The sequence below is a fragment of the Panicum hallii genome, chromosome 3 (assembly GCF_002211085.1).
Source record: "Panicum hallii strain FIL2 chromosome 3, PHallii_v3.1, whole genome shotgun sequence".
In the NCBI taxonomy this organism is placed as follows: Eukaryota; Viridiplantae; Streptophyta; class Magnoliopsida; order Poales; family Poaceae; genus Panicum; species Panicum hallii.
Window position 1 is genome coordinate 18,491,300 of NC_038044.1, and position 11,566 is coordinate 18,502,865.

General features: G+C 49.0%; 1 protein-coding gene across 3 annotated transcripts; it reads left to right on the plus strand.

Annotated features, from left to right (window-relative positions):
* Positions 1 to 5,429: 5,429 nt before the first annotated feature.
* Positions 5,430 to 11,329, plus strand: LOC112885825 (MLO-like protein 1). 3 transcript variants are annotated; one of them, XM_025951485.1, is made up of 15 exons: positions 5,430 to 5,832; positions 5,958 to 6,015; positions 6,369 to 6,595; positions 7,385 to 7,501; positions 7,591 to 7,645; positions 8,018 to 8,109; positions 8,303 to 8,377; positions 8,457 to 8,545; positions 8,649 to 8,698; positions 8,849 to 8,889; positions 9,201 to 9,410; positions 9,502 to 9,569; positions 9,679 to 9,739; positions 9,840 to 10,087; positions 11,092 to 11,329. In XM_025951485.1, exons 1-14 carry the CDS (start codon positions 5,710 to 5,712, stop codon positions 10,047 to 10,049), a joined length of 1,476 nt encoding a protein of 491 aa, XP_025807270.1. In that variant the 5' UTR covers positions 5,430 to 5,709; the 3' UTR covers positions 10,050 to 10,087; positions 11,092 to 11,329. The 3 variants fall into 3 exon arrangements, with proteins under 3 accessions (XP_025807270.1, XP_025807269.1, XP_025807271.1); XM_025951484.1 differs by lacking the exon at positions 11,092 to 11,329 and having other exon boundaries at positions 5,431 to 5,832; positions 9,840 to 10,159; XM_025951486.1 differs by lacking the exons at positions 5,430 to 5,832; positions 5,958 to 6,015; positions 11,092 to 11,329 and adding an exon at positions 6,108 to 6,269 and having other exon boundaries at positions 9,840 to 10,159.
* Positions 11,330 to 11,566: the final 237 nt, after the last annotated feature.

Consider the following 11,566-nt stretch of genomic DNA (forward strand, 5'->3'; position numbering starts at 1 on the left):
AAATTCAGTGATGCTCAAAAAATACAATGAAACCATGTTCTTCTGTCCTCTCCTTGTTCAGATTCGCTACCTAGCAAGTGAGGATAATAGGAATCATATAGCTACCAAGTGAAAAGAGTGAAGATGAAATGCTTTTTAGGACTAGCTCCATTAACAAACTAGAATGGCCTATGGTATTTCCATATGGTGTGGCTATGGCACAAATGATCTTCAATTTTTTCACCATAGTTTCTGGATGTGATAAGGCAAACAACTGATGATATGCATGCTTTGTTCTTTACAGTACAGAATTTTGCATTTCTGTTCTATTCTTTACACCATTTGATTACACGTGTCAACGCAGACTCTTAGTGGGATCAAAGTCAGGAATGCAGGAGATAGCACCAGAGCCTCAGGTTTTTTATCATCATTGGGTGCACTGACGTACGTTTGCAGGTTTTCTGATCTGTGTTCGATTATTGGTTTTTAATGGGATAACTATTGTTTTTTCTCAATCAGTATCCTTTTGTAAACAGCGGCAAGTAGTCTCACTGACCATTGATCAAATCAGGGCATGGGAGGCTGAGACCTTGATGGCAGCTCTAGAAGCCGATTTTATGAAAGCGGTTGTGATGTCGGCGGCACCGTCACGTCGCAACACCCTCGCAAGTCGCAACCTGCCGCTGCCGCCGGGTCTTCCTATTGCTCCTCTTCTAGGACCGTCGGTGGCCACCGGAATCCCAGCAATCCTTCTCCTTGTACTCCGGGCGCCGTTGCTCAGCAAGGAAGAGGAACAGGAGCACACAAAACCACTTGCTAGCTTGCACGGTTTTGAACAACGATGCTGCGAGTTCCATTCGCGCATGATCAATAAAATCTGCGTGAGCCCCCCCCCCCCCCCCCCCCCCTCTCTCGCCCTCCCTGGCGGCACGGGGTGATTCTGCATCTCCGCCCCTCCTCCCACCCAGGCCGCCTCCGGTGGCCACCGCCGCCGCCCGGCTGAACCGAAGCCGGCCTAGCTCACCTACTTCCTCCCTCCCCTTCCTCTTTCCCCTCCGTTTCTCATCCCTAAACCAAGATCGTCTTCTCCGGCACCATTCTTGGTCGCCGCCGGCGGTCGCAGGCTGGATCCACCCGTCTCTTTGCCGGATCTGGCCACCCCTTGCTCGGACCTGCTCGCGGTGGCGCTCCCTGGACGGTGTGCGGTGTGCTTAGCCACCGGGTGCCGTTCTGCCCCCGCTAACCTCTACACCCCCTCCGAGGCCCGCCCCCTGGGCGCGGGGTCGCCGCGCCTACCGGCTGGCCCAGCTTTGCAATGGGGCGCCGTTGCCGCTTTTGGTGGCTGCGACTGCCCCCATCCTCCAGTTCCGCGCCGGGCCATGGTCGTCATGATTGTTCACGAGAAATTTCGATATTTAACACTGAATACGTACGCCTTACACGTTTTGACATCTGATTCGTAAGGCTTTCGAAATATAACCTCCCGCACGTGAGTTTACGTTCTTTTAATTCGAGGGACTCTATTTCTTTGATTATTCTTTTCTTTTTCGTTTTACAGTCCTCTGAAAAGACGACATTGCCCCTCATCGTATCCTTAACCACCGATTGGATCCAATGGGCCCGTGCGCTAGTCTCTCCCTCGTTCGCTCTGTCTCTCGCTCGCCAAGAACACCGCGCCGCCGCCGCCGCCGCCGGTCGCCCTCCCCTCTGCCTCCGTCCACCCTACCGGCGCCTCCTCCACAGCTCGAGGGCGTACCCGAACGCGATGGTCAGGACCGGGCCCCAGAGGTTGCCCTTGCTCGCGCCCACGGCCGCGGCTCGGTGGCGCCGCCGCAGGAGGAGGTGGAGGGGAAGGTGGCGACGGCGGCGAAGACAGCCACGAAGGCGCCGAGGAGGCTCCAGCACTACCTCGGCGCCCACGGCCACGAAGGCGCCGAGGAGGCACCCGCCGGCGGCGAGCAGAAGGCTCCGGAGGTAGTGCTGGAGAGCTCGGACGAGGTCCCGGTACGCGGCAGGGGCCGGGTCGGCGCGGCTGATGGCGTCGGCGTCGAGCAGCAAGGCGGCCGCCAGCGGCTGCACGGCGAGGGCGTTGCCGAGGAGTAGCGCCGCGGCGAGCGCGGCCGTGAGGGCGAGAAGCGGCACGAAGAGCGCTATCCTGCTGCCTCTCTCGCTCGTCTCTCTTCTCTGTCGCCCCCACGCGCCCTGCTGCTCACGCCGCCCATCTCGCAGGGCCGCCCGCCGCCATGGCCACCGGAGCTGAGCGCTGCCGTCGGTTTCCGGCCGCTCAAATCGCCGTCTCCGCTGCCCGCCTGTCGAGGCCATGACTCGCGCGAGCTCCGCGACGCCATTCGGTAGCTCCGCCTCTGCTCGCCGAGCCGAGGTGCGTGAGGCTCTTGGACTGGACGCCCTGGCGGCGGGGGGCTCCTGTTCTTGATACGAGAGAGAGGGACGCGAGAACAAGCGGACAGGAGAGGGGAGAAAGACCGATTGGATTCAATCTGCGCGAATGGATTTGGACAGGGGCAAATTGGTCCATTTATTTGGTCTGTGAAATGAAAATGAAAAGAAAACGAGAGAAAAGGAGAAAAGGGTATGAAATCTCTCGAATCAAAAGAATTCACGTGCAGGAGATTATATTTTGAAAGGCTTGCGAATTGAATGTCAAATCATGTAAGGTGTGCGTATCCAATGTCAAATATCGAAATTTCTCGTCATGTAGCCTCCACTGCCACTGCCATGGTCGTCATTGTTGTTGCTGCTCACCGCTTCTAGTCGTGGGATACGCTTGCCTCTAAAGTGGTGCTGCTCGGTGCTGCGCTTCTCTGCTTCTACCCTGCTTTGCTTCAGCTCGTCAGATCTGTCGATCGGTGCTCGTTGCTCGCAGACGGTATTGTCCAGCATGAAGATGGGTCTTTAGGTCTTGGCGAAAGCCTTGCACAGTTTTGGTTCGTGCTAACAATGGCGACACCTTCTGGTGCTGTTATCCTCACTGGAGGCATTGTTTGACCCTGATTATATTCTTTGAGTGAAAACCTAATCTGATTGTCAGGCAGACGGCGTTGAAGTTCTATCCGTGCTGCTGGTGCCGCTGGCGTCTCTCTTGGTGCTTTGGCATTTCGCTATTCTTAGTTTGCAGGTGGTTGCTGCAGGAGTTTGCTTTGGGCTGGCCGCTAATATGGCGGTGGTGGAGTTTTACTTTTTTTTTGTTGTGTTTAGGAAAATTTACATGAGTTTCTCAGTAGGGGTGGTAAAGGATTTTAATCTAGATAATTTAAAAGCTGGACTCTAATCAAAATTAGGCTCTAATATTATACACTTTTAAACTAAAAATATATAAGGATCCGTTGCCACCCCTGGTAGTCGGTGCCCCATAGCATTTTGAAACTTGTGCGGCAAATTAGCACCCGGAAGGCCGGAACCGGGTACAGTTCCCACATAATTGTTCTTGTGAGTTTCCTTTGTTCCAAACGGATCTCTAAATAGGAGTAGATCGTACAATTTCTATCTCTTTCCGCAAACGCGGGCGTGGCGTGCATACAGTTTTGTCTGCCTTGACAAATGACAATATATACATAGTACAAGCCGTCCATGCATGTGATGATGTGAATTATTCAATATCGTTACAAGTCATGGACGTTACTAGTCATCCTCCTCTGTTAGTGCTTTTCCTTAGCATATAGGGCTGAGTCCAGTGGCAGGGGAAGATATCTCCCCACCACGTCAGCTCTCACCCTCACTCTTACCCCACTCTCACCCTACCCCTCCGATGCACAGGCTATAATGCCAGCTCTCACTTCTCTCTTCTCCACATCATCTTTTCTTTTCCAAATTTAATTATTTCAACCTCCACGTGGACCAATAGAAACGCGCCACGTCACTCTCGCCCCACCCCTCTCGCCTGACGCTAGCGCACCGCCTCGCTACCGCTCGCCTACCGCCCCCGCGCGCCTGCCAACGCGGGCGAGAGCGGGACGATAGCGTCCGCTCCCGCCCAGCAGGACTGCTACCGCCTTCTCTCTCCCTCTCGCCTGCCTCTCACCTGGCTCTCGCCTGGGCTGGGCCGACAGGGGGGCGGTACCGCCCCCATTGGTACCAGCCTAAGCATGGTAAGTAGCTATGGTTGTTGTCTCGCGATCTTGATTTGATAGCCTTTCCCAGTCCTTCTCATAGAAAATATGTATAGCATACTACTAACCCATCCAAATGTACATCTTCGTGTAATCTGGGAGGTCAGGTCGCTTGCGTCGATTTACGAGCAAAAGCTGAATGTTGGGCCTTTTGTTCCTTTTCTTTTGCATTTATTCGTTCGGAGAACGACGTCAAACAAACGTTATTCATTAGAATTCATGTCCATTGATTGGGATTAAGGGTGCGTTCGCTTCCTTCCCTCTAGAGGTTAGACCCGTCACATCAAAAAGAATCTTACTATTTAGAAGTATTAAATAAAATATGTTTATAAAACTTTTTCACAGATAGGTGCTAATTCGCGAGACAAATTTAATGAGCCTAATTAATACATAATTTGGCACAGTGATGCTACAGTAATCATCCGCTAATCATGGACTAATATACCTCATCAGATTCGTCTCGCGAATTAGTCCTGAGGTTCTGCAATTAATTTTGTAATTAGACTTTATTTAATATTTTTAAATAATAAAATTCTCTTTAATATGACACCTCTAAACTTTAGACCTGTAAAACAAATGCACACTAGCATTGCCGATTGCCGAGCTGCTTTTGCTCGTGGCCGCACAGTACAATAGCCTTCGGGAAGGATGACTTGGTAGGCCACCCTTTTGTTTTCGCCTGCTCTCACTCTCTTGTAGTCATGCGGGCTTTTAAATACTACTGCGCGTGTGGCCACAAAGCCGGGGAGGTGATGAGATGGATCATGGATGCGAGCAGTGCCGTCGCCGTCCACCGGTTCCATCCACTCCCATCCCGCCACACCACCACCTGCCCAAACCCACCTGTCCGGCCGGCCCCACAGGCCGGTGGAGGACCGTCAGGATCCAGAAGTACTTGAGCGGGCAGGGCGGGGGGCAGGTGACGGAGAGCACGCGTCCGGAGGAGCCGACGCGCGCATGCCACCAAATCCTCCCCTACAGTGACAGCGCGTCCCCGCTCGGTCGGCGGGGCCCACCGTCAGCCTCTCGCTTCGCGTGCCGTCTCGCCGCTCGCGTCGTCCCAAGACGGGGCGGCGCTCTCACGCCCGCCGAGTCGCCGACCGCATCCGCATGTCACGGGCAGGCAGACAGCGCCGTGCCGTGACCCCCGCGAGGCACTTGGCCCGCGGCACATGGCCCGGTTCTCGCAGGCCGCCGACTCGAACCGCGCCGCCACGGTCTGCTCGCCTCGCTCCCAAGGCATTTGAACCGCGCCGCCACGGTCTCCGTTTTCTACCTGGTTTTTGTTTTACGTGCCACCCCTGGGATTTCGCGAGCATTTGAACGGAGCTCGCCTGCGCGAAAACAAAACAGAAGTGTGGGGAGGAAAAAAACCGCGTCGAGCCTCTCCCAAGCGAGGCTCTCCCACTGTTTCCTCTTCGAGCAGTTTCGAGTAGCAGGATTTCCTACCCGTGCTGGCCCCGCCTCGGCGCCTCCCATATCCATCGCGGCCGCCACAGCCCAGCTGCCGCGCCCGAGCGTTTTGCTTCCGGGAGCGGCGAGGGGCGGTTCACGTGGGGAACGGGAGCCCTCTCATTCGACCCGTGACCTGAGGAGGGGGGAGATGGCGGCCGAGGGGGAGGCGGCGGCGCTGGAGTTCACGCCGACGTGGATCGTGGCGGCCGTCTGCTCGATCATCGTGCTGCTCTCGCTCGTCGCCGAGCGCTGCCTCCACTACCTCGGCAAGGTAACGCTACGCATGCGCAGCCGTCCCGTTCGCGTTCGGTGCGGCTTCCCACTCGATCTCCCGCTGTCTGCCTGTGGCGCTGATCTCACCCGGGAGGCCCGCGGCCTGTCGTTCTCCTGCTGCAGAAGCTCAAGAAGAAGAACCAGAAGCCGCTCTACGAGGCGCTGCTCAAGGTCAAGGAAGGTACGGCGCCCCATTTCTCCTCCTTTTCTTCGCCTCGATCCTTATCGGAGATTCAAAAAGTTGTGTTCTTTCCTCTTTCATGGATACGGGATACCCTTGAACTGGGGTGATTGGCTAGTTCGGTTTGATTGTGATGGGTGGCTCCTGTATTGCAAAAATGCATCTTGAAAAATAAAACTTGTTTGATTTGACGGAAAAAAAGGAGGAACCTTCTCCAGTTCTGCGAATCTGCGACGACCCAACCAATGGCCTTGGTGCAAAATCTTGGTCTTCCTTTCCTTTTCTCTGGGATTACGGATAAGATAAAGATGTTCATCGCAGAAACTTTAGCTCTTTGACTTTGTGTGATGCAGAGTTGATGCTTCTGGGGTTCATCTCCCTGCTGCTGACGGTGTTCCAGGGGATGATCCAGAGGACATGCATCCCTGCCGGATGGACGGACCACATGCTGCCATGCCAAAGGCTGGATGTGAAGGCTGGCGCCACCAAGGAGCATTTCGCTGCTGCCGGGATCCTTGGCAGGATCGGGAGGCGGCTGCTCAGTGAAGGTGGCGCTGGGGCTGACCACTGCCAGAAGAAGGTGACCAGAATGTGCAATTGGAATTTTTGGGATAATGCTTATTGTCCATAACAATTCTTTTGTTTCTTGATCCATGGTGGTCTGTTTTAATGACAGTTAGATATGGTTTTGACTTGCAGTCACCAAATTATCACTTAGTTAGATATGATTTTGACTTGCAGTCACCAAATAATTTGTTTAACTTCCATAGCTAGCATGCCACATGGTGGTTAGACCAAAATGACATGATGAGTGTCTTTTCAATCTTAGAATGTGATGAAGCCATGTTCTGCTGTCCGGTTCTACATTAGGGCTGACTACCAAGTTGGAATAGTTGAATTCATTTTTTTTAGAAAAAGGAAATAGTTGAATTCATGTGGAGAGACTGTACATACAACTTAGTAGCAGTTGGCTCCATAGATAGAAAATGATAGGTTGGCGTGATGCCTTTCTTTAGTACAAATTCTGCCAATTTCTGTTAGATGGGGAATTTATTTAGGCAAGTCAAACTGATTATTATAGTACTATATTTTTAGAGATAATCATACTTTTTTAGAATCAGATGGCACATGATTAGTTAAAACATTCAAGTGTTTTATCGCTTTGTGCTTGCTTAAGCTGTTACTCCTTTTTAGCATAGTCCTGGATTGAAAACAACCTTCCAGCAACTACATTGTTGCGGCAATTGTACTTCATTCCTTTCGTTTCTCTCTAAGCAGTAAATAATGCTAGGAGGATTCGTTAATCGAGATGTTTCTTTTTAGTAACATTTTAATGGTATATCCGAGCTGTACTGTTTACTTTTTATAGGGAAAAGTTCCACTTCTGTCCCTTGAAGCCATACATCAGCTGCACATTTTCATATTTGTTCTGGCGATCACACATGTTATTTTCAGCGTTACAACTATGCTTTTAGGAGGTGCGCAGGTATGCAACTTTTGACATGCTTTGCAGTTTAGCGCAGAACTCTTACTACTTTTGCTTGCTGTTTCTTACTGTATTTGTTAATTACTCAGATACACCAATGGAAACTGTGGGAGAATGGAATCCAGAAAGATGCTCCTGGAAATGGTATCAGGACCTAGCCTGTTGCTCACATTTCATTGCAGTTCCACACTTGCATTTGAAGTAGTCTTTTTTTTTCCTGCTTTGCAACTGCAAATCGATACAAAGAGCTGCTTTGTTTTTAGGGTTTTTACGGTCTTTGGAAAGGTACAGAACTCGTCAGGTACCAAAATTTGGTACATGTGGTATTTCTGGTACTAGTTACTAAATTTTGGTGCTTCCCTAGTTAATCAGTGATACCTGACAGCAAGGCCTTGAACTTCATATATCCCTTTCTTTACTCCTCTGTATTTCTACAAGGATGGTAAAAAAGGGGTCTTGTTCATGATCTGTTTATTTTTGCTCGCAAAAAAAGAAACATTTCGTCATGAATTGCAGGTCCTAAGGAGGTAACTGATGTGCGTCGTCATGAATTCATCAAGAAACGTTTTAAGGGTATTGGCAAAGATTCTAGAATATTGAGTTGGCTGGTAAGTAATGCATTCCATTTGCTGCTTTACTGTATATCTTTTTGTATATTGCAGAACTTCGATTGTTAGTCAAGTTTGCATACATGACCTCTTCTGTACTCTTGTGTCAATTGCTTTATGTTACCATTGATGAACTTTTTACATAAGACGGTATTGGGAAACTTATTAGCATTCTGTTTGCTTTCTTTTTCAGCATTCTTTTGGTAAGCAGTTTTACAGATCAGTATCTAGATCAGATTACACTACAATGCGCCTTGGTTTTATCATGGTAAGCATCAGCCCAAACAATAAGCTAATGTTGTGTTCTTTCCTTGTCTGTAAACATGAGTTTTGTCCCCCAATTGCAGACTCATTGCCCTGGAAACCCAAAATTTGATTTCCACAGATACATGGTGAGGGTTTTAGAGGCTGATTTTAAGAAAGTAGTAGGCATAAGGTAACCCAAAGAGTGGTACACATGTTTATATATCCTTTTTTAAGTTTCATGTAAATCTGCTTTCGTTGATAAACTTAACCGTGCTGTTTCTACTCCGTTTTAGCTGGTACTTGTGGGTCTTCGTGGTGATTTTTCTGTTGCTGAATGTTAATGGTAAAGCTTAGTTATCCTTTGTAAAAAACATTTGTATTATTTCTATTTTCCAGTACTATCTTTCCACGGGATGAGTTACTTTGTCCTTGTTCAACAGGCAGCTTGGTAAGCTTCTCAAAGTAACTTGTAACTTGTTTCATTAATCTGCAGGTTGGCATACATACTTTTGGATTGCCTTCATTCCCCTTTTTGTAAGTGCTTATGATCTGTTATTTTAAAGTGGCAACCTAGTTTTCTCTAAATTTTGAAGACCACTGAAAAGTGCAATCAACTCTTGCATTGGAGATGTTACAAATCACATAGCTAATTGATGTTTACTTTCGGCCTTTTTAGCTTCCACTTTACAATGGGAACTAAACCTGGTACCTTTTTTCGGGTACCAACTTTCTTAGTCATGACTTGTACATACTCTGAATAGAAACGATTAACTGTGGATGATCCTTGACCATTGTTCACCTATTCAGGATTAGGTGCTTACTGGATAGCTCTTTACTACTTGCAGCTTCTGCTAGCTATTGGCACTAAGCTGGAGCACGTCATAGCTCAGTTAGCCCATGATGTAGCTGAGAAGCACACAGCAATCGAGGGTGATGTGGTTGTAAAGCCATCAGATAACCATTTCTGGTTCAGCGAGCCAAGGATTATCCTTTACCTAATCCACTTCATCCTCTTTCAGAATGCATTTGAGATTGCATTCTTCTTCTGGATACTGGTAAGTATTGTGATGCATCATTCCTAAAGTGCACTGAGATGTGATAACTAATCACAAGCAACATTGTGTACCCTCCCTTTTCCTTTTCTAGAGCACGTATGGATTCGACTCATGCATCATGGGGCAAGTTCGTTTTATCGTGCCGAGGCTTGTTATCGGGTATTTCAGATATTTCAAATGCGTCCAGATTATTGTCCATTTACCCCATATGGAAAAGGCACACCTCAATCTGTTCTTCTTACTCCTGCATCCATCCTTGTACTTGCAGGGTTATTATTCAGCTTCTCTGCAGCTACAGCACCCTACCTCTGTATGCTATTGTAACACAGGTACGTTAGCATTCTGATATGGCTTGTCGATCCAACTGTTATCGTCAAAATTCCTATCCTGATAAACGTTTTGCTCCCTTGTGCTCCCTTGTGCACAAAGATGGGGAGCTGCTACAAAAAGGAGATCTTCAACGAGCATGTGCAGCAGGGTGTCCTGGGCTGGGCGCAGAAGGTCAAGATGAGGAAGGGGTTGAAGGGGGCGGCGAGCAAGGCCGAACCGACTAGCAACGCCGATTCAGCAGGGCCTTCTGTTAAGATCGAAATGGCGAAAGCTGGGGAGGACGTTGAGGCCGTTGGGAACACAGAATGATCGAACAGTAGGGTATCCATGTTGTAATGATGTAGCAGGTTCATATGCCACGATTTTTGCAGATAGCTGTTCGTCACAGCAGCCTGAAGTAGTGCATTAGTTTGCCGTAATATCTTGAATTTATTAGGCTGGTGCCAATGGGGGGCGGTACCGTCCTCCTATCGGCGCGGCGTAGGCGGGAGGCGGGCGAGTGGGAGAGAGAGGGCGGGATGGATCCCGCCGGGCGGGAGCGGGCGCTATCGCCCTGCTCTCGCCCGCGTTGGCAGGGGCGGGAGGCGGCGCGCTGGCGTCGGCGTGCGTGGGGTGGGGCGGGAGTGACGTGGCGCGTTTCGATTGGTCTACGCGGACTATCCGTTGAACTAGCCGTTATTTGACCATTTGAACTCTAAAAAATTTTAAAAAAATTGCAAAAAATTCTAAATTTCATCCCCAACCCTCCTATAAATGCCCCACCCAGTTTTTACTCCTTCCACACCCCATTTGAGCTTATTTCTCTCCTCTACAATCCGAAATCTCTTCCACCATGACCAGTTGGTCTCCATATTTTCGTACCTTTATCGATCTCTTGCAGTCCGACGGGTCACAAGCAATGGAACATAATGAAGTCCCGATCAACCGCGGATATAGACGAAGCAGAAAAACGTACTCATTTCAAAACTGTCAAGATGGTGGAAAAAGAGCTTGGACTAGACGAGAATTCGGAGGAGGATTGAAATTTTCTTTTAATTATTATGTATTTTTGCTATTTTTAATTGCAATGTAATTTCTTTTTTTAATTATAATGTCATCGGTAATTTTTTTAGTTGAATAAAATTAGTTTATTAAATTATTTTGCGTACGCGAATAAAAGAGAGTGAAATAATTAAATCTGGAAAAGAAAAGCTGACGTGGAGGAGAGAGGAGTGAGAGCTGGCACTATAGCCTGTGCATTGGAGGGGTGGGGTGAGAGCGAGGGTGAGAGCTGATTCAGACGTGAGATTAAGCACGCAGAATAACGTGGTGGGAAAATATCTGCCAGCTTATGGGCTTGTGGTCTGTGCAGTTGTCCGAGTGGTGCCTCACCTCACTGGTGATGCCATTGGCAATGGCGACAAGGCTGCTTGCACCGAAAAGTGTCACAGAAGCCTCTGGTAAAGTTGGATGCTTGATGGAGTTATATGGAGGAAAGGAGCGGTCCACTTGAGAGAAAGGACTGCAGGGTATCAACTCATGGGAGGGCATCCGCTGAAAATTACCTAAACGCTAAAAAGTTGAAAGATCTACAGGTTCGTTATAAACACGTGCCGAAGTTTTCAAAAGAATCTGCAAAATATGTCTGAAATATATATAGTTTGAGGAAATTCGCTACAACCATGCGAGGTAATGTTCACGCAAATGAACCACCAATTTGGCTCTATTTTCTTTTTTCCTTTTTGGGTCTTGCAAGCATGATTAAATTGTCTTTTCAAAGTTTGCCTAGTTCTAAAGCATACCCTTGTCTGCTCCCATCCACACAATGGAGTTTCCACCCAAAAGGG